This window comes from Anarhichas minor, unplaced genomic scaffold (genome assembly GCF_050575085.1).
Source record: "Anarhichas minor isolate MPS153535 unplaced genomic scaffold, ASM5057508v1 ptg000003l, whole genome shotgun sequence".
NCBI lineage: Eukaryota > Metazoa > Chordata > Actinopteri > Perciformes > Anarhichadidae > Anarhichas > Anarhichas minor.
Genome location: NW_027466449.1, coordinates 13488354 through 13508553, shown reverse-complemented (window position 1 = coordinate 13508553; position 20200 = coordinate 13488354). Strand labels below are relative to the sequence as shown.

Below are 20200 nucleotides of genomic sequence, written 5' to 3'. Positions count from 1 at the left end.
GGGGATTACTCTGCTAAAGTACAGTGAAGACAGATGCAGAGAGAGAGAGTGAGAGAGGGGAAGTAGGTTTAAACAAGGTGTATGAAATACCTTGTCATCATGGAAACATCTATAACTAAATGCTGAGAGGAGTGAAACATAATGAGGGCGACAGTGCCTCAGACAAAGGAAGAAAGACAATGTTAATGTTGTTTCACCAGCAGAACAGACGTAACTTTACCATGTTGGTGTCATTTACAAGTTAAAATGTGATCGACATTTAATATCAGCCAGAGGTCAGCTGTAAAAAGGCACAAAGAATATGACTTCATACTACTGTAGATATCAAAGTGACTGAGAGTAAATGTTGGTAGTGTGGGTAGCTGCAGAAAAACAAGTCGAGGCCGAACAGCGTGAGACTGATAGAATCTGTGACTGTATCATTCAGCTGCTGCATGCTCTCCTTCCTGTTAAAAGTCAAGAGACAGCGCTGCTCCCTCCTCCCTGCCCTGTCCGCCTCGCGGGGCTCCTGTTCCCCTCCGCGACCGGAGCCACCCTCCGCTGGCCGGGTGTGAGCCAAGGGCCCGGGAGCACCGAGGCCCTGCGCCCGCCGGCTTCTGTGGCGGCCAAAGAGAGGCCTGAGATGCTGGCAGCAGACGCGCTGCCGTCAGATTGGCTGCCTCCAGACTCTGACTCATCATCCCACAGCTGCTCTGTGGACAGTGTGGAGGTGAGGAAGGAGAAGGGCTTTCTCTCTGACACCGGATCTACCACAGCAACGCTGGGTAAAGGCTTCTCGACACGCCAGCTCCGTGCATCATCGTCTTTCCGTCTTTCCTCATTCAGTTCTGTCTCTCTACTTTCACCCCTGTCATCATCCGATGGCCTCTCCTGCTCCGTCTCTTTCCACAGTTCCCTGTACTCTGCTGCTATGCCCCAGTTTTCTTCGCCCTCCACCTCCGAGTTTTGTTTGGGTCTGGGAATCTTTTGGTTAGGACTTGGAATGGGTAAGAAAATGTCTTCTTCACACTCGTCTCTCTCTGAACTGACTCTCTCCTCCACCTCTTCAACCTCCTCCACCTTTTCTTCCACCTTCTCCTCAACAGCAGGCACCCCCTGCTCTTCCTCCTCAGGCTCTTCACCCTCTGTCTTCCTCACCCTCTCCTCACTTTTACTTTTCCTCTCTCTGCTCTTGCTCCGCCCTCTCTTCCTCTCTCTTTTCCTTCCCCTCACTGTCCCTCTGTCTGTGTCACTATCATCATGATTTCTGAGGGCACCTCTGGGTAAACTCTGAGACCCTATTTTTCTCCTCCTCCTCTTGTCCCTGGCTTCCTGAGACCTCTCTCCCAGCTCAGAGACAGGGCTTTGTAAACCAGAGCGACCTCCTCCCTCTGAGCCCCGTCTTCGCCTGCTCCTTCCCGACACTTTCTCCTTTTCGAGTCCATTTGAAGACCTGCTTCTCCTCTTCTTCTTCTTGGAGCTGTGCCCCTTCCGCCCGGTGGAGTCTACTGCAGCCAAACCCTGCTCCTTGGGGTTATGCAGGAGGGAGGAGGAGGTGATTCGGTGCTCACGGCCTGGACACGCATCACACGGAGAGAGGAGGAGAAAACAGACTGAATAAGCAGGTAAAAGAGAGAATAAGCCAAATCTCTGGCAGAGAGCATTATATAATCCAGAAAGTGTTTTTGTTTTTGTTTTTTTTGTTAGTGCATTAGAACAGCTTGTGTAGCAACAGCTGCTTTTCTGTTTTAGTGCACCTTTCAGATTATCCTTCAGTAGAAATACGGCACACATCTGATTATCTTTATGCTCCACAATAGTCTAATTGCACCATTCCCTTCGTTAAATAGTTAAGTGTTCTTACAAAATGTGAAGCTGGCGCAGCTTGTTCAGAGGAATTGAGGCAAGAAATCTGTATAATATTGTAAATGTCTACACCATTACTTAGGTAGATAACAAGATTATCTTATAAGGAGGAGGTCCACCACATAGGCTGTCAGGTATCGTTTACTACAGGTGAAGACAGCAGTGGTGACTAAGTAGAGGAATGTAGAGAGACAGAAAATGGGAGAACTAACAGGAACCATTACCAACCGCGTATTCTCTGTCCGTCCAATGACATAGAAGCAAGGCTCGCCTAGCTTGGAGTTGGTCATACATAGAGACAAACTGGAGAGCTCCACTGAGAGAGAAAAAAGAAGGAGTGGAGCAGAAAGGAGAGGAATGTTTGCAAGAAAAGGAAAACCAAGTCAGGCCAAAGCCAGAGGGTTAAAAGCAAAAAAAGATGGGATGGAAAGAAAGAGAAAGAATAAAAACGTAGAAAGTATGTTAGTTAGAGTTAGACCCACAGGAAAAGAAGAAGAAAGGAGATCACACACCCAAGAAGATAAACATCACATGCAAAAGATATGACCTTACAAGTTTTTTTTAATATCTCTTATTTAATATCTCATATTTTCCATCCATTCCTCCGTAAACCCAAGTTGGTAACATCCCCCCACTGTGTCTCACCATAGTCGGGCACGTAGCCGTTTCCTCTCTTGAGGACCAGGTGGATGCGGTGACCTCCTCTGCGGATCTGCTCCACCGCCTGGCTGTGGGTAATCCCTGCTGTACTGTCCCCATTGATCTCCACCAGCTGATCGCTGACCTGCAGCCACAAACAAAATGTTCACGACATCCCTTTAAATACTGTATCCTATTATATTCTGTAGCATAAATGTGCAACAGTAACGAAGATACAGCAGACATTTTGACTCGTCATGGCAGGAAAAAGACAGGTGTTATCAGTAACAATAACGATGGCTCTGTCCCAGACAATAGTCCATGACAGCGTAACAGTGAGCCAGGACCCCGAAACTGAAGCAGGTGAATTTACCTGAACTGATTTACACCTGTATTTTTCCTACTGCTAAATGCTAACGCTAACATGGCCATATGCTCACAATTACAATGCTAACATGTTGATGTTTAGCAGATCTAATTTCACCATTTTAGTAGGATTATTCACTTATGCTGCGGAGTCACTGTCAAGTATGGTCAAACTACAGCCACGCAGTCCTGATGAAGAAGATTAGTATTAAACTCTTCATAAATAACACCTTTAAAATGTTCGTGTTTTCCCAAAACCGTAACTTTTATCGTTGCTCAATTGGTCATGAATATTTAATGTTTTTGAGAAAAAACACATTTTCAGGGATTTTAACTTTTACTGAAGACTTTTTTGTATTTAGAAGTATCTATTTATCATTGCTCAACACTTCAAATGTACATTGGAAGTTTGGTTGTGCATTAGTCAAAAGAAAAGTTTGTGTACAACTGCACGTTCTCACACACAGCAGTGCAAATAACAATATTAAGATTGAGAAGATGAGTAGAAAGCATGGTATACATTTACAGACAAACTGTGTAATTACACGGCAAACAGACACACCTGTATTTTTATGCTCCGTGAGGCCGGGCCCCCCTCCATCAGTCCCAGGACGTAGAGGCCCATGTTGTACTCGCTGCCCCCTCTGAGGCTGAAGCCGAAGCCGGACGGGCCACGATCCAGGTCTACACTGTAATACCTGGAGTCACGCTGGGAGACGAGAGAGCAGAGAGAGGACTGATTACCATCACAGCAGGGGATATTATACTGAGGCAGTGGATAAGATGAGTTACAAGTCCGGTCATTTCAGTGACCACGAGGCAGACGTTATTAATGAACGATGGTGCTGCCCTCACCTTTGGACGGGACCTCTGACCCTTTCTGCTTTTGTGACTGGAGTCAAACTCAGTGGTTTCTGAAAGGCTTGAGGAATCTGCAAAAAGATGATGATAGAAGTTAGATCATGAGTCAAGAACCAGGCTATATATTTGTGTGTGTTTCCTGGATACTTGAGTGTATGCTTACGGGTGCTGGGACGGGGGACAATGGTGAGGCGCAGAGTGTTTCCCGCTCGACGAAGGATCTGAGCAAGTTCCCGATGAGGCAGAGTCACCACCGGGCGTCCCTCCACTGCCTCTAGTCGGTCTCCAGTCCGGATCTGACCACTCTTGGCCGCCGGGCTGCCTCGACGTACCGTCACAAACCGGTGAGGGAGAAGCGAAGCCGCTGAAGAAAGTACAGAAATGAGCTTGAGTTACTTGTTGAGTAGTTCAATTAAAGTTGGAACCTCCATCAAGACTCAAAACTTTCCTTTTAACTAAAGTGATAAGTGGGGTCAAATGTAAATACATTTAAAAGCAGGAAGATGTATTTCACCGCTGCGTTTTGCCAGAATTCCTTAAATAAGCCGTAATTAAGCTTTGGATCGTTTTTGGCAGGGTTTACTTTATGAATGACTTCCCACAGAAGATTTACACCTCCCCCACTGTCTCCTTGAAACACTTTCCTCTCCACCTTCGTCTTCCCATTTATCAGCCTCTCATCTCTCCATCCGCTGACACACCAGGAACTGTTTTTCACCGCTCAATGATTTGTCTTCTTCCTCAAGAACAGACTGTGATGGAACACCATCTTTCCAGCAATATTTTTCTGTCCCGAATCTGTCAAACTTCACAGACTTTAGATATTTACACTTCAGTTTATACAGCGTCAGTGACTCTTATGCTCAGCTCTTGTAAAGATCCACAAACTTTCAGTCCGTCTGCATTAGTATGCCTTCAGCATACAAAACAAAAACACACGCAGCAATATTTAGTTCTTTCTGCTGGTACTGCAAAATGTCTTTCTCCTCTGTGTGGGAAAACTCTGTCCGTCGTCTCCCAGCCTCTGCACCTGCTAAACACACCACATATCCCTCCTAGAACGATATTATACACAGGAGAGCCTCGCTGAGCTCACAGATGAGTGAGGAGGGACAATTAGTAGCATGTATCAGGAACTCAATTTGTCTTATCTTTTGTACGAAGAGATCACTCACAATTAAGCTGTGTTTGAAGTGGATGAGAAACATATTGAGCAGCCTAAAAATACATTTGCTTCAATTAATCTTTTGCACTAACTAAAAAGCGTCTTAAGAGTTTTTAGCTGGACCGTCTGCCTCTGTCTGCTTTGACTTCTAAATCTATCTTCTGTTCCTCTTTCTGTGTCCTATACTCTCTCCCTGACCCCTCTCCGAGGGTATGCTGTGCTTTGGTGACAGCTGGGCCCGCTAAAGTCTTGCCAGTAGCCTTATGTAACCCATCAGGCAGCATAAACATTTTGAGACTCACGTTCAGCTGAGGTACATCGCTCTCTCAGGCTGCATCCCTCTCAGGATGAAACTGGCATGTCTAAAATGTCTTATGTGGCGCCATGAGATCAAAATTCCTAAGAATCTGTGGTGAAGTGTATGTCACATTCAAATGGTAATCCCTGATAAAAAGGTACAGCCTTTAATTCAGCGTCCACATCTCCAATCTGGGTCTAATCTGGGTGACCCAGGCAGAAACGGCAATCAGGTCAAATCAAAGCCAAGGCAGCTTTGCGAATAGTCTTCTTATCATGCATAATACATCGGTCCAACATCCAACAGTCGCCAAACACGTGAATACACGTGCAAAAGCCCATGCTCACATGCTCACATGCTCACATACACACACACACACACACACACACACACACACGCACACACACGCACGCACACGCACACGCACGCACACGCACACACACACACACACACACACACACACTGTGACTCACACACAGAGGAATTGGGACAGATGTACACACAGACACAAGCTTAAACTATACACAGATGCATCCAAATGGAGTGCTTTATATCATAGTGTATTTTCCTCTGGCTCTCCGTGTTCTCCTATCCCACTGCAGTATGCCCAGCAGTCAGCCAGCCTCTGACGCTCTGCACTGATCACTGCTCAGGAGTGGGAGCAGCCCCCCCCCGCCATCGTAAAACTCCCTCTCTGCAGCCCAGATGCATCAAGCCGGTGCAGACATCCCCACAGCAGCCTGCAGATGCCCAGTTCATGATGACCGGAGACTGTGGAGAGCACTGTTAACAGGGATCGTTCATACAAGTAGTGTGTGTGTGTGTGTGTGTGTGTGTGTGTGTGTGTGTGTGTGTGTGTGTGCAGAGTGGTTAATGCTGAACTCAGCACTGCTAATACTACCGGTTAAATCCATTCATTTTGCTGCCTGTGTAGCTCACTAATGGCTCTAATACACAGATCCCCACATCATGCCGTGTGCTGCTTTAAGCCTGGCTTGGTTCAAAATATCTCAAATGCGCTTTCACGAGTTGTTGTAAAAATAATAATAACCACAACACATATCGATCACAGCATCAGTTCAGATCAACTATCTGACATCTACAACATGTGAGCCTGTGGATCCAACTTTCATACAGCCGTAGTCAACATCTGACGAGCAAACTTTAGCGTGCAACACAGAATTATAACCTCTCTCTCATGCACACAGCCAAACTTGAAATACTGCACCAAACCAGAACCCTCCCCCTTGTTTTAAGTAAACATGAAATGAAAAGTGGAAGAAATAATTACGTTTAGACTCCTTCACAGTTTTCAAAGCAGACTGTAGTCTCTCCAACATGGCTCTTTGATTAGCATGCGCAGAAAAACAAACAAAAAATTCCTAAATTCCTTCTCAGTTGAGATTCACATAGAGTAGAACGGTCAACAGGAGCTAAAACACAGTTTTGCTGTCCCCCTCTGTCGCTCCTCTGCGAGGGAAATGTTAAGCGTGGTATTTCTCTTGAGCATTCAGAGAGCAATGGAGAGGTAGGTGGGAGGCGGAGGGAGGGAGAGAGAGAGATAGAGAGAGGGGGGGGGAGAGTTTTAATCTTTTCAAAAACCAGACTGGACGCTTTTACTGCAGAGTAAAGGGGTGTGAGAGAGCGAGAGAGAGAGAGAGGGGGGGGGGGGGGGGGGGGTGCCTGGGAGGGAGATAAGAGCTGATGAGAGGAAGAGGAAGAGAGAGATAGGAAGAGGAAAAAGGTAGATATGGAGAGACAGGGACTTCTTTCTGTGACATGAGTGAAAATGAAGGGGAGAATGAGGACAGAGTGGAGAGAGGAAGGGTCTCTGAACTGCAGAGACAGGTGCACCTACAACCTTTATCTCACCATGAAAACAACAACTGTGTGTTCACTCGGCCCATAAAGCAAATTGAACTGCATCAAACCAGAACAGAGGGCAGCCAATGCAACACATACAAAGGAGAAAGGGGGGGGGGGGGATACATCATGGGGAAGCTGCGGTTAACCGGACTGTTCATAAGCACTACACTAAAAGCTAATCAGGGCAGGATGTGTTCGGTTCCCAGTCAGATCACAAACAAGCCTCAATGTTCTGTCAGGTCAGAGAAACACAGAGTGAGATACAATGATGTGATACTTTCACAAAAGGTAATCCTGCTGGAGAAAGATTTTAAAAAAAGAGCATGGTAATAAATAAAACCTGTAATTTAACCTGAGAGCTTATTTTAGGAATATTTTGACATTTGGGGGACACGCTTATTCGCTTTCTTACTGAGAGTTAGATGAGTTAGATGAAATTAGGGCCAGCAGCCGGTTATCTTAGGTTAGCACCGTGCCGTTGTGGTGAAGAGGGAACTGAGCCGGAAGGCCAAGCTCTTGATTTACCAATCCATCTATGTTCAAACCCTCCCGAGGAAGAGCTGGAAAACGTTTCTGGGTAGAGGGACTCCTGGAATACCTTGCTAAGCCTGCTGCCCCTATACGACCCAGCCCCGGAGAAGCGGAAGATAACGAATGGATGGATGGATGGTAGACAGAAAACAAACAAATGAGTAATTATGTTGCTAAAAGTGAACTCCGTGATGAACCGGTCCCTGACATCAGCAGATGCCAAAACAGATTTCCTTCAACAAATCAACCTGGGGAGAAAGCACGTTATAAGAAAAGGGTTGATGATGCATCATGACTCATCAGGTGGTATGAGGCCAACTGGCCATTGGTGACGACTTTCTAATCTGTAATCACCTAATGGTGCATCTGTCCACAAGGGCATCCAAATGAAACATGCTTCCCTGGGCAGGTAACCAAATGGTTTTAATGCTGCGTAAGGCCCGTCCACTTCTACTTTAAATCAAAATTTTGTTTTCAACAAGTGCTATATTCTAAGCACTGAACTTGAGTCACATCTTGCACGATACGATTTGTCACTGGCTCGCACCTTTTACATTCTCCACGTCCTGAGAGGCGATGACGAACCCAAAGCCCTCTCCTGGCTTCCTCCTCAGCTCCACGTCAAACCCTCGGAGCGGCCGAGTTTGTTCACCGCCCTGCCTCTCCAGACCTGAGTCAGGCCCTGTGACACCGCCCGCCTCGTCCTCCAGGCCAGTGTTCATCCAGTCTTTGGGTTCCATTGTCAGGGTCACTGGAATCGACTCCAGGAAACTGGTGCTCTGGACTAGCCGGGAGCGCATCGGGGCTGGGGAGGGAGGGTTGCTGATGGAGGTACGGGGCACATGCAGCACTTCTGGCAGCACAAAGGAGATGTCCGAACCAACAGGTGGAGGAGGGGGGTGGAGGAGAGGCGGGGGGAGTCTCCGATTAGAGCCGGGGGAGATGGCTGGATGATAGATGCCTAATAATGAGAGAGAAAATAACTGTGAGATACTTGTTTGTTACAAAAATGATTCTACAATGAATGCGAATCATTTACCTCCTCTGTAAATCAACAAGATGACTTCTGCCTGTTTGGTGTGTTCCTGGAGAATGGTTTGTACCTGTCAACAAACATATAAGTAAGTTGTGATTCATTGCAGATTCTTTGGATATATTTGACACCTTTTGAGGCAGTGCTCATCTCTTAAACTGAATAAATTCTTATGAAGCAAATAAGAAAATAATTTCTCAATAAACTATGATTATTTTTCCTCTACATTTTTCTTGTGACATACTGTGTAGTTTGATCTCTTCAGGCCACGAAAGACTATTCAAATGAACCATTTGAGAAGAAAAAATATCACACAATTAAACTGATAACAACTATAACAAGTTCACATGACTTCTCATGACTTCCCTCCCATTTGGTCCTCCAGACCATTACCTGTGCAAAACTAAGACTCTGAACATCTGCTCCGTTGATTTTGACAATAGCATCCCCTGGCTGCAGGGAGTTGCACTGCTTCCTGTCCCAGACTCTTTCCACTATCGTCATCCTGCCTCCTGCACTGCCAGCTGTCACACTGAAGCCGAGTCCTTGGTCTCCTTCGGTCTGGGCCAAGGCCACTGGCACCAGCTCCCCTCCGCTGAAACTGCCAACTCCACTGCACACACTCATCGCCCCAGGGGAGGACACACTGCTGGGACTCGCAGTGGGGCTGGTGTTGGCATGGAAACTGTTGAAGCCGTGGTAGTGGCGGGGGCTGTCGGGGGTGGGAGGGGGTCTGAGGTGGGAGGTATGCGGTCTGAAGAGGCGGGAGTGAGCGCTGTGGGGGCCCCCGGGGGAGGAGGAGGGCCTCCTCGGTGACTGAGGCAGGGGAAGCCGGGACCCCGACAGGGTGCAGGTGGACAGGTCACTCTCAGACGACTTGAACGTGCCGAAACGATAAGGATGAGGGGGCGCTGAGAGGGAGTTGTTGTTGTGATTACGGCCCATTGATGCCCTGATGAAAAAGAATGTGAGGAGACAAAATGTTTAGAGCTGCAACTAATAATTATTTTCACTATCAATTAATCGGCCAATTACTGTGTCGATTAATCGTTTAGTCTATAAAATGTCAAAAAAAACATTTCATTGACTATCATATATGACAAAAAATTACCACATCTACCATCTAACATCTTGGAATTGGAATGATTAATCAATTACCAGATGTTCAGATTTTCCTCAAATCTACTGCACAGCAGCCTGTACAATATAACACCAATCACGTATATAAAAGATCACCAGGGATCATCAGCAGATGCCACCTGCCAAATAATTGTTAAAAAGCAATTTCTGACAAGATTTTTGAATCACTTTAAAAAGGCATTACAAACGGAATCTCCTTTGTGCTGGACGTGTAGGTGTTACCTGTGTGAACCAACAGCAGAAACAACTTCACTGTCACTCTGGCTGGCGAGCGTTGGGTCAAAAGACTGCAGCCTGGCCAAACTTCTCAGTGAACGGGGAGGACGCACGGGCAGGGGAGAGGCAGCGTTGCTCATACTGGAGCGTCTGTATAAGGGCGACTGTTCGGTAGCAAAAGACATGGCATTTCCATTGGCGTCTAGAGTCACCCCTGGTTCCATGTAGCTCATGTCACCGTGGACCCCGTTATAGTTAAAGTGATAGGTGGGGGGAGTGGGTGTCGGGAGGCGAGGTAGTTGGTGAAGAGGCTGCGGCTGGGTGGTGGTGGGTGGTCGTATTGGGTCCCCGCTGTCCAGTAGCGTTGGCGGCGGCTGCTTGGGACAACCATCAGGGGTGTAGAGCATGGGATACCCTCTTCTAACCTCTACGTCCACACTGTGGCCCACAGGGACCGACTTCAGCATCTCTACCACCTCTTTGTGAGACACTCCCAACACACAAACGTCATTGATGTACACCAGGATGTCCGCTAATAAAGCAAAAAAAAGAAAACACATGGTTAGAGGTATCGAGACTTTTATTTTTAACTTTTACTTTGCATTTTTAATCATCTGCAGCAAAATTACACACCTTTAGTCAATCTGTTTTTAAATACTACCGCGTAAACCTTTGTGACCATTTTCATATGCTTGAGTGTGCAGATAAATGTAGTTTGCAAATGAAACACTGTCTGTGTGTTTTCTGTGGGTGTGGACTAATCCAAACAACTAATCCCTCTAAACCTATTAACCGATATGAACTAGATCAGCCCCTGCTGAGACAGCTTGTGCCGTGGCTTCCTAGAGTGGTAATATCTGCCTGCATGGGGTTTTTGTGTTAGTGCGTGTGTGTGAAGTGGATGTGTACCGTTGCATATGCGTGTGTTATGATAGCTTGACTATGGTTCGCTAGCCCTGAGGATTAAGGACTGATTGTGATATGCAGTTGCTGTGGGAGATCAGAATCTCAACGATTGGAGACACAGAAATAGAGAGATGTTGAAACACACCGCTGATCAAAATATGTTATTTACACTTTTTGCAAGATTCCAGAAACCATATTTACAGCTCTCAGTCTGCAGATATGTCTGAGAATGTGTCTCTTATCATCTCACACACCTGTCTTACATTTCAGATAGCTTTCTCATGCAGTAATTGTCCCTGATTCATTGTATTTATACCTGTTTTGAGTGCTGAGGGTCCACTTTCAGTCACACTGTAGACCTGGAGGAACTCTCTTGGCCTGCTGCCCCCGACAATATTGAAACCAAACCCCCTGGAGCCCTTGATCAAGTGCGTGTGCACAGGGAAACCCCTGAGCTCCCCAGGCTGGTCCGTGAACCCTGGTAGTAACCGAAAATATAGAGAGACAGAGAGAAAGCATGAGATAATGAGGATGCTTACCTCCAAGGGAACATCGTAAAAGTCTTCAAGGTATCAAGGATAAAAAAAACAACAACACCTGAGTAAAATCAGAGAAAGAGATGAGTGGTAACAGTTTAAGTCCTGTGTGTTCGTACGACTAAATTGTTCGAACCGACGGGTTTTAGGAGTTAGGGGAAAAGAGAGAGAGAGAGTTGAACGTTGCAAACCAATCGCCAGATGGCTTTTAGCAAAAAATACCTATAAATATGTAGACATGCACACGAACCAAAGTTTTTGGTGGAAAGATTGCATTAAAAGCAGAATCCATTACAGACTACTTCCTTAAAATCATCCATGTAATCCATTAGATTGACCCAACTCGGCACTGCAACCTGGAACTTTTATTCACGGTTTACTCTCACTTTGCATTAAAAAAGTTATTTTAGATTTAATTCTTCGTTCTTATTTTAGCCCTATGTTTGTTAAGTGGAGCATCATTTTAAGTTGCATAAATACAAACACCCTGGCCATATTGGAGATTATAACACTGTCTGCTGGTGAGGGAAGTGTACTGCACTTTACTGGGACAAGCTGGAATCACACCGTAACAGATGGCTTCCTTACAATTTGCAATCAGCCGTGTCAGTCAGACATCAAAAAGTAGATTATGTCCTTGTTCTTTTAACAACAAATCATGTGACCAAATTATGAAATTAAGTTGCCAGTCACATGCCATCCACGTGTCGACCCTGCCAGGCACAGCAGCGAGTCTGGCTCTTTGCCAGCAGCTCCGAGCTTTAGGCCTTAATCACTTACACGTCTCCGTTCAGCTAAAAAGCTCATTCCATCTCATTTGACTCGAACAAGCTGGCTCTGTCTGTTACTTCCGTTTCATTCTTGACAAATATATGAATGCGTCATTGAGGCTGTTCCACAGTTAAATGTGTTGCAATAATTACATCCAGAAAAGAAAGAAACAAACAAAGAGGCTCACACTCATATTTGTAGGCGGTCTCCCGGCTTGAGCCTCGAGGACTCCGCCAGTTGCTCCTCTTGGGGTTGCGACTTGAAGAGACAAAGAAAAACAGAAACAAAAGAAAAGATTGCCTCTTCAGAAACATAACAGCGCTGGGTATAATTTGACAGGATTGGAAATGAATACATGTAGAACAGAGATGCCTGCCACTCGTGACAATGTTGCATAGCAGCTTTTGCTGTTTTCAGAGCATGTTTAAAGGAATAGTTGTACGTGTTTTTGGATACGCGTATTCGCTTTAGATAAGAAGATTCATTAGCTTAGCTTAGCATAGACACTTTCAATCAGAACCTCTAATGATCTGTCAATAATATGCTGTGTCTTTTTGACTTTTCGTAACTGTCTTGAGGGTAAGATATGCCAACCATCTCGTGGCTTTAGCTTCATATTTAGTGAACAGATATGAAAGCGGTTTTGATCTCCTGATGTAACTCTCTGCAGGAAAGCGAATAAGCTTAATGAGCGTACTTTACGGAATGTTGAACTATTCCTGAAAATTTGAGGAGAACAGGCAGATACTCACTCTATGTAGTGAGACTCTCCTGTGTCACTGAAGGCCTGCTCCCAGTGATCAGGCATCACACCTCTCACCCTGGCACCGCTTCTGCTGCCGATGATCCCGTTCTCTAGAACACGACCATCCCCGCTGCTGGACGCCCGAGGCCGCCCGGGGGACCGATGGCTAGTAGGAATGCTGCTGCTAACACCTGCAGAGCCTCCTGTAATTACAGTGACAAGATAGAGTGTTACAAATCTAAATTGAACAGTGATATACTATTTAACAGATACAGAAGGTAAAAAAGTTTCTCCTGCTGTCTGTAACGACTTCATGCCGCCAATTCGATGTCAGGCAAAAAGACCTGAGGTCAGCATCCCGGCTAGCTTTGTCCTCCCTCTAAGGAGGCGGAGTGTGTGACCATGCATGCCATACTACCAGCTGGGGGGGAAAACAGAGCTTCTTTTTTTTTTTGCCCAGCTGTCCTTGTAGCTGTCCTTCAGGTGTGAGCTCCAGCATGGATCTGAGAGATGTAGGACATAACACGGGGTGTCCTGAGTCCCGCTGTACACGACAAGTGATGCTGAACCCATCCGCCCACATAGTATCACTTCAGAAGATGACTCAGCAGAGGTCAGGCTGTTGGATGGCTCTCTCAAACTCCATCCTGCCTGAATCCTAAATTCACTCCTCCAATCCAGGCTGCCTGCTTCCCTACCTGCCGGTTTAGAACACATCTCTAATGATCTGGATCTCTGCCTGCCTGCGTTTCTCACCTCCCACTCTGCCCGCCTCTCCCTTATCTGCTGTACCATTCTGGCTCCCTGCCTGCCTGCACCTTTTCTAACACTCAGCCTCCCTACCTGCCTCCATCGCCACCCTATGTCGCGGCCTTGCTCCCTTACCCTAACCATCTAATCTCATACCCGCCTTCTGTTCAGCTTGTGTGTTCTGGATTATTGTTGCCATCACTTCTCCAACTCTCCAATACTGCCCTCATGATTTTATCTGCATAGCTGATGTGATTAACACTGGCAGAAAGTGTGTTTTGAGGTACTTGTACTGTACATCAGTACTTCTATCTTACGCAATGCCATTTCATAAAATATTGTACTTGTTTTTGGCTTGTCATCTCTAGTAAAAAAACATTGTAGTTGGGGCTCCTTGTCACATTTCTGATGATTTCTGATGAGTTTTTACCAGTATGCTACCATCATTGAGACATTACCTCTCTTAACATCTCAGACGTTGTTGTTTTTTAATAACTGTTGAGGCCCAAAGAGGTCAAATTAATAAATATTTCACTAAAAGGCAAAGATTAGTCAACAAAATTAACACACATTTTGTAGCAGAAAAATGTTTTTTCTTCTTTCTAACCTCATTAATCATCTCACCACGACCCCCTCTCTGACCCCCGTATGGAGGGACCGTGGACTACCAGGTTAGGGACCACTGGACTAAACTAATTACATATCATTCACAGGGGACATTATTCTGTGAGTATTTTGATGATAATACTTCTGTACTTCTGTTGTGTTGGTATCTGAATACGTCTTCTACCACTGGTTATAAATAAGCTTTTTAAGACTTCTAACATTACAAACTATGTCTGGTACAATGAGTCATCCATCACATCTAAAATAGAAAAAGTAAAAAAAAAAAAAATCTGTAATGACCATGTTTTGGCTGTTCCAGTGGCAAGTGAGATTTAATTCAAACTCATCCTTGTCACATGACTTTCCCCACCTCCTTATGTGCACACTTGCCTATCTGCTTACCTCCTTGCCTGCTCAACCTAAGGCAGCCTGACCTTCCTTTGGAGGTGATCCAGCAATCGATGAGGCCACAGCCCCACTGAGACTTTAGAGCATACTAATCGTGATAATGATTGATTCATTTGGGTATCAGAGACTGGAGCTATAGATAGAGGGACAATGCAGTGTTTAGCTCCTGGCTACTGTGCAGGGCTTAAGAGATACGTTTTCTAACATCGATATGTCTGAAAAAAGTCAGTCCCAATGACCATGTAATACTCCACTTTATATGTATGACCTTGCCCACCCACGTGGTCATATACACCAGGTTTAGATATACTTGCCTGACAGACCTGAGTCTTCCTCACTGTTCTCGCCGTCCTCTGCCGCCTTCTCTAGGTTGCTGAGTGATTTGCTGCGTGTGCGGAAGTTTCTGAGCAGGTTGCGATGTTCCTGATAGGTGATGGGGGGGCTCTCTGCACTGATGTGAACGGGCCGAGGTGTGCCGTAGTAATTACCTGAGACACAAAAGGACGGGAGGAAGGCCTCTTAAGAAATGGCATTGCAATCAATGAACACAGCAAACTGTGAAATTGTGTGAAAATGCCGTGTGTTGTAACACACCGTCAATGTGCAATGTTACTGAGTTCCAATCTGATATGAAATAAAATATTTTATATTCAGATATTGGTAACAGTATGGCTGGGTTCATGTCATTATGAACACAAACAGCACATACCACACTCCTGAATGTATGGCCCCTGATAACATCTACTGTGTATATTCTATACTCTCAGTTCTAGCCATCTGCTCCAGCTGCTAAAGAAGAAATGAAATTAACTCCACCCCCTCAATTTGGTGCATGGAGATCCAAATGGGTTGAGGGGAAACATTAGATTACTGAACTCCACAACAAGGTCACCAGCCGTCACCATTTACTGCGGTTTCTGCAGGCTACTGCGCGCACAATGCTGCTTATACTCCCGATTGCTTTGCTGTAGCGGTGTGTCCGTCAATGTCGCGTGGAAGGCAAGTGAGGATGACATTTATTGCACTCATTAAACTCTTAGAAATTATGGATGCTAATGTATGGAGGCTTTATGATCAGAGGTAGCACTCTGACCCTCAGGGGGGAGGAGTCTGCGGGGTAGATGGGAGCTGAGCAACTCCTGACGGCATTACTAAGCATAAAGAGATGGCAACTGACTGTCTCTTTATGAACTGTGTAAAGCTCATTTATAAATGCTAGACCGGCTCTGTCCAAATGTAACATAGTGTACTATCACCTCTAATGCTCAACATGTTTTATCTTCCGGTGGCCAGTTGCGTAAACTTAGTTTCAGGGGATTCTTGCAACTGTACCACATTCTTGAATCGTTTCTGAACATCTTAAATGGTTATAACGACTGTTGGATTAATGCTGTTCACCTTTTCTGTTATTTTCTCTCATACTTGGTGAAGCGTAATTGTTACTGTTGCATCCGCCATTTTTTCTCTTCTGTGAAATATCCTATTTCACCCATAATGCATTGGTCTTACATTTGTCCCTCATAAGGAAGCTTTATGCAACAGGTACATTTAAGTATATATCAAGTCTGACTTATAGCTATGTTTAAGACAACGTCTAGGTCTATTTATAAGCAATTGGCCCCTGGAGTCTTCATCAACCTAAGGTTAACAGACAACCAGCAGAGACTCCAATAAGTCACTGTTCCTAGCCAGGAAATAGCCTGGCACTTGACATTTTTACCCTTTTTTATGCATTGAAACATTAATTAGGTCTGTTGAGCCTTAGAAGTGCTGGTTGAGTCAACCTCACCTTTGGACTTTCCACTCTCCAGAAGTGCTCCCAACTCCTCCAAGGAGAAGAACTCCTCAATGGTGACAAAGTTGTAGTCTACGCCTGCGATTTCCCCATCTCTAGGCTGTCTGGTTGTACCTAGGAGAGGCAGACAACAGGATATATTATGTCATACATCTGAGCCACGAGGATAGAAATACCGCCAGCTCAAGCATGGATGACATGTCAATTAATCACAGCCTCTTCCTCTCATCGTGGGTAATGAATCTTTATTTAGTGTTTAAACAAAACAACAACTCGGCAAACTATAAATAGTCCAAGCATTACAGTTTGACAAATTACACAGAGATAGTCCAACGAAAAGCAACAACCTCATCTATTCAGCTTTTATCTAAAGTTATAAACGATCTTGAAAGGAGTTAAATTGTGTTGCAGCATAAATTGATGATAACAATTAACAAGTGACCTCTTTAATTACAGCATTTGGTTTTCGATGTAACGTCAGTCGCGGGTCAACAGAGCATCCACCCACAAACCAAAATGTGCCCTTTGGTATGAAGAGCATGATGATGACGGTAGACATTTACCCGGCTCCCTTTATTATGAAGGAATCAATGAGAACATAATTAAACATTAATAAGACACTGTGGAAGTCTTAAAGTCTTTCTATCACTATTGCAATGATGGAGCACTCAGATGATCAATGTTCTGTCATCATAATTGATTCACATTGACCTTGGCCTGCAGTCCAAACCACAGCAGTGAAAGCATTGTTACACAATCACTGAGTCTCAGTGTTTGCTGTGTTTTGACCACGATCGTCTCACCATTAAATACATGTGCAGGCATGTAGTGTGAAATATATCACATTTTTATACGACGCGTGATGTCAAATTTGATGGAATGATTTTAATTAGCAAATAAAACTACAAGGCGCCCGTTCTGACCTTGAGACAAGCAAATCGCACCAAGCCCAAACTAAGGACAAATCTCCGTCCTTCTCCTGGAGGACCACGTGTGTTGTCGGTAGGAGGGAGTCACACCCGGATACCCTATAAAACCCGTGATTAATGCACCGCTGTCCTGGGAGCAGCTCTTCCAGCCACAATGACACATGCAGGACTGCACAGAGCATGCACGCAAACACACATAGGCCAAAAATAAAACCCACAATGAACACTCACACGCACTACAGCCAACTCACAGTTGTAGACACACAAACGTTAGAGAGCATGAGGCATCTCCATCAGCCTGACCTCTTCTTTCAGAAAATAGTGAAAAGTGCCCATCACTATTTAGCTGGAGTCTGGGACATTAGAGTTAATTAGTTTGGCACTTTTGCATAAAAAAATGACACAAGCACTTCTTAAACACTGTCTAATTTTATGCAGATCGACTGGCGATGAGTTTTCCTATGTTGTGCTCTGTGCTTCCCAGCGAAGAGACGGTTTTCTCTAGAGAAATTTGACCCTCACTTCCCGGCTCATTAAGACACCGTCTGATGCTTTGAAGTGGAATTAGAAGGGCTGATGTGATTGTGCCATCATTATAGCTCGCAACAACTCCACCTGCTTATACTGTATAATGAATTCAATCCACTTTGCGTTTGCACCACCAAAAAACGCAAATTTTACCGAAAATTAGAGGTCTCTGCTTCTAATTCTAATAAATTGTGTAATTCTTCACCTCCCCTCAGGACACACAGTATCTCTCCAGCTGATATGGTGCGAGGCAAGAATTCATTATCTGTGCACCCTCCTAGGAAATATATATGACATGTCAGCGGGGTGGGACAGGATGGATTATTGACATCTTCTTCTTTCCCGCCTGTCCCTGTAGGCGCCGCACACTGATCCCCAGGGAGAGGGGTGAGGGAGGGATTGAAGAGGTAATTACACAGAACTCGGTATCAACACCCAGAGAGAGCTGTCTGTCAAGATCATTGCACACAAATAGCTAGCAAAGAATCCCACAGTTGAAAAGGCCACAGACGGTCTTGCCTGACAAATCCGGAGCGAGCACATTTACTCAATGATGATGTTTCTTATCTCTGACTCACTCTGAAGACAATTAGAGAAGTCCTTTATGGAGGCGACAGAGAAACACAGACAGCCTTGAAACCATGACATTGGCTCTGAATCATCCAAGGGCACATGTACAAATGATTTGTGCAATTATACAAATATGGATGGGAAGGTTCAGGAGGGTTAATGCAAGGTCTTGCACACAGAAATAATATGAATGGGGAAACAAAAATAGAGTAGTTTCCATGCTTATGTAATAGAAAGCTTTGTTATATAAAATGGTTTGTTTTAGCGCACTGCACATGAACACTACACATTTACCTGCACGGTAAACATCCTGTCTGCTTCAGTAAGAGCACACAGCGCCATTAAACTGCAGACGGCCCCTCCTCCACTTTGGCACTAATAGACATTCGCTTTTAATTTAATTCCAGCCCTCCCGTCTAGATTATTGATACTGTAGCCTGCATTTACTTAATTCTGTCATTCATTTCCATTTTTATGCACTGCCCTCCTGACTGAGCCTTTGTAATGATATGTATTGCATCACTGCCAGCTCCAGCATCAGAGAACATTGTCTCATCAAACGGATTCAGGGACTGACGTACTCTCTAAATAGCACAGTGATACTAAGCCACAGTTTCAGAAGAGCTCTGAGGCCTCGTCAAACTATCATTGCTTCCTTAAACAGTCATATAACAATCAAAGACTTAAGCTTCGTGAGCCATTGAGGCTGATTAATCCTTATCTCAAGTAATTTAGATTTGATTAATCGACAAAATAACAAACTACAGCAAAGAGTCTCCTGAGACAGGAGGAACATACATATGATCCTGAAGGGGGCCACAATGAGCCACTGATGAAAACTCCTCCGTATCAAGCATAGCTGCCTCCTCGACGTAAAAACAACAAAACGACAAAAATAAAAATATGCTCCTCTATATCTACGAGTGGTCTGAGAATGAGACGCGAAGGTTTCCAAGCTGTCTCGGGATCAAGCTAGAGTGCGTGCGTTGGTATCGGCACGAGAACAACGGCATCTTACTGTGACATCTCCAGCAGATCAGAGGATTACACACCCGGAGGGCTGAGCCTGCCTTGTTGTCACTCTCACTAAAAGACAGAACTCAAAGACGGGAAGTTGTTCCCAAAGTTTGACACCACCGGCAGGGGAAGGCTGGCCTGCTTAATGTAGTATATTACAGCATTGTGCCAATAAATACAGTGTATACACACCAAACATCGACTTACTGATTTTTCTAAATTGGTATATGCCAATCCTCTTTATTCTTATTCTGAAACGGCTAAAAGCTCTGATATTTATTCGGGCAGTTCACTCCCTGAGCAGCTGCTTGTAGATGCACGCATGCAGGGCTAAGTAATGAGAAAGCTTCGTATGAATAAAGCTGCAATTTTACCATCGTACGAATATGCATGCTGTACATGAAGAGAGACAGTTTTATCTTTCTCTGCACCATCATGGGAGTTTTGACCTGGGCCTTGTTCTGTCAGCGAGTGCGTTGTGTGTCGTGGTGGCAGACTGTCCCACATGACCTACTTCCTGGACTAAAGGAGAGATTAGCGACAACTCCACCCTGCCACACAAGGTTAAGACTGCGGACACACTAGGTGGTCTGTCTCCTCAGTACTACCACCTGAACAGGACAAAAAAAATAAAAAACAGAACAACGCAAGTCAGAAAATTACATCACAGGCACAGATC

At 45.0% G+C, this 20200-nt stretch overlaps 1 protein-coding gene across 1 annotated transcript in view; it reads right to left on the bottom strand.

Annotated features, from left to right (window-relative positions):
• Positions 1-456: 456 nt before the first annotated feature.
• magixb (MAGI family member, X-linked b) overlaps positions 457-20200 on the bottom strand; it is a 32350-nt gene continuing 12606 nt past the window's right edge. Inside the window, exons 4-17 of the mRNA XM_076092005.1 lie at positions 16472-16591; positions 14997-15170; positions 12926-13121; positions 12361-12431; positions 11183-11344; positions 9967-10492; positions 8998-9556; positions 8611-8674; positions 8119-8532; positions 3875-4075; positions 3706-3782; positions 3413-3559; positions 2491-2629; positions 457-1553 (exon numbers count right to left, since the gene is read on the bottom strand). Of these exons, the coding sequence (XP_075948120.1) occupies positions 457-1553; positions 2491-2629; positions 3413-3559; positions 3706-3782; positions 3875-4075; positions 8119-8532; positions 8611-8674; positions 8998-9556; positions 9967-10492; positions 11183-11344; positions 12361-12431; positions 12926-13121; positions 14997-15170; positions 16472-16591 (3947 nt within the window). The remainder of the gene's footprint in view (positions 1554-2490; positions 2630-3412; positions 3560-3705; positions 3783-3874; positions 4076-8118; positions 8533-8610; positions 8675-8997; positions 9557-9966; positions 10493-11182; positions 11345-12360; positions 12432-12925; positions 13122-14996; positions 15171-16471; positions 16592-20200) is intronic.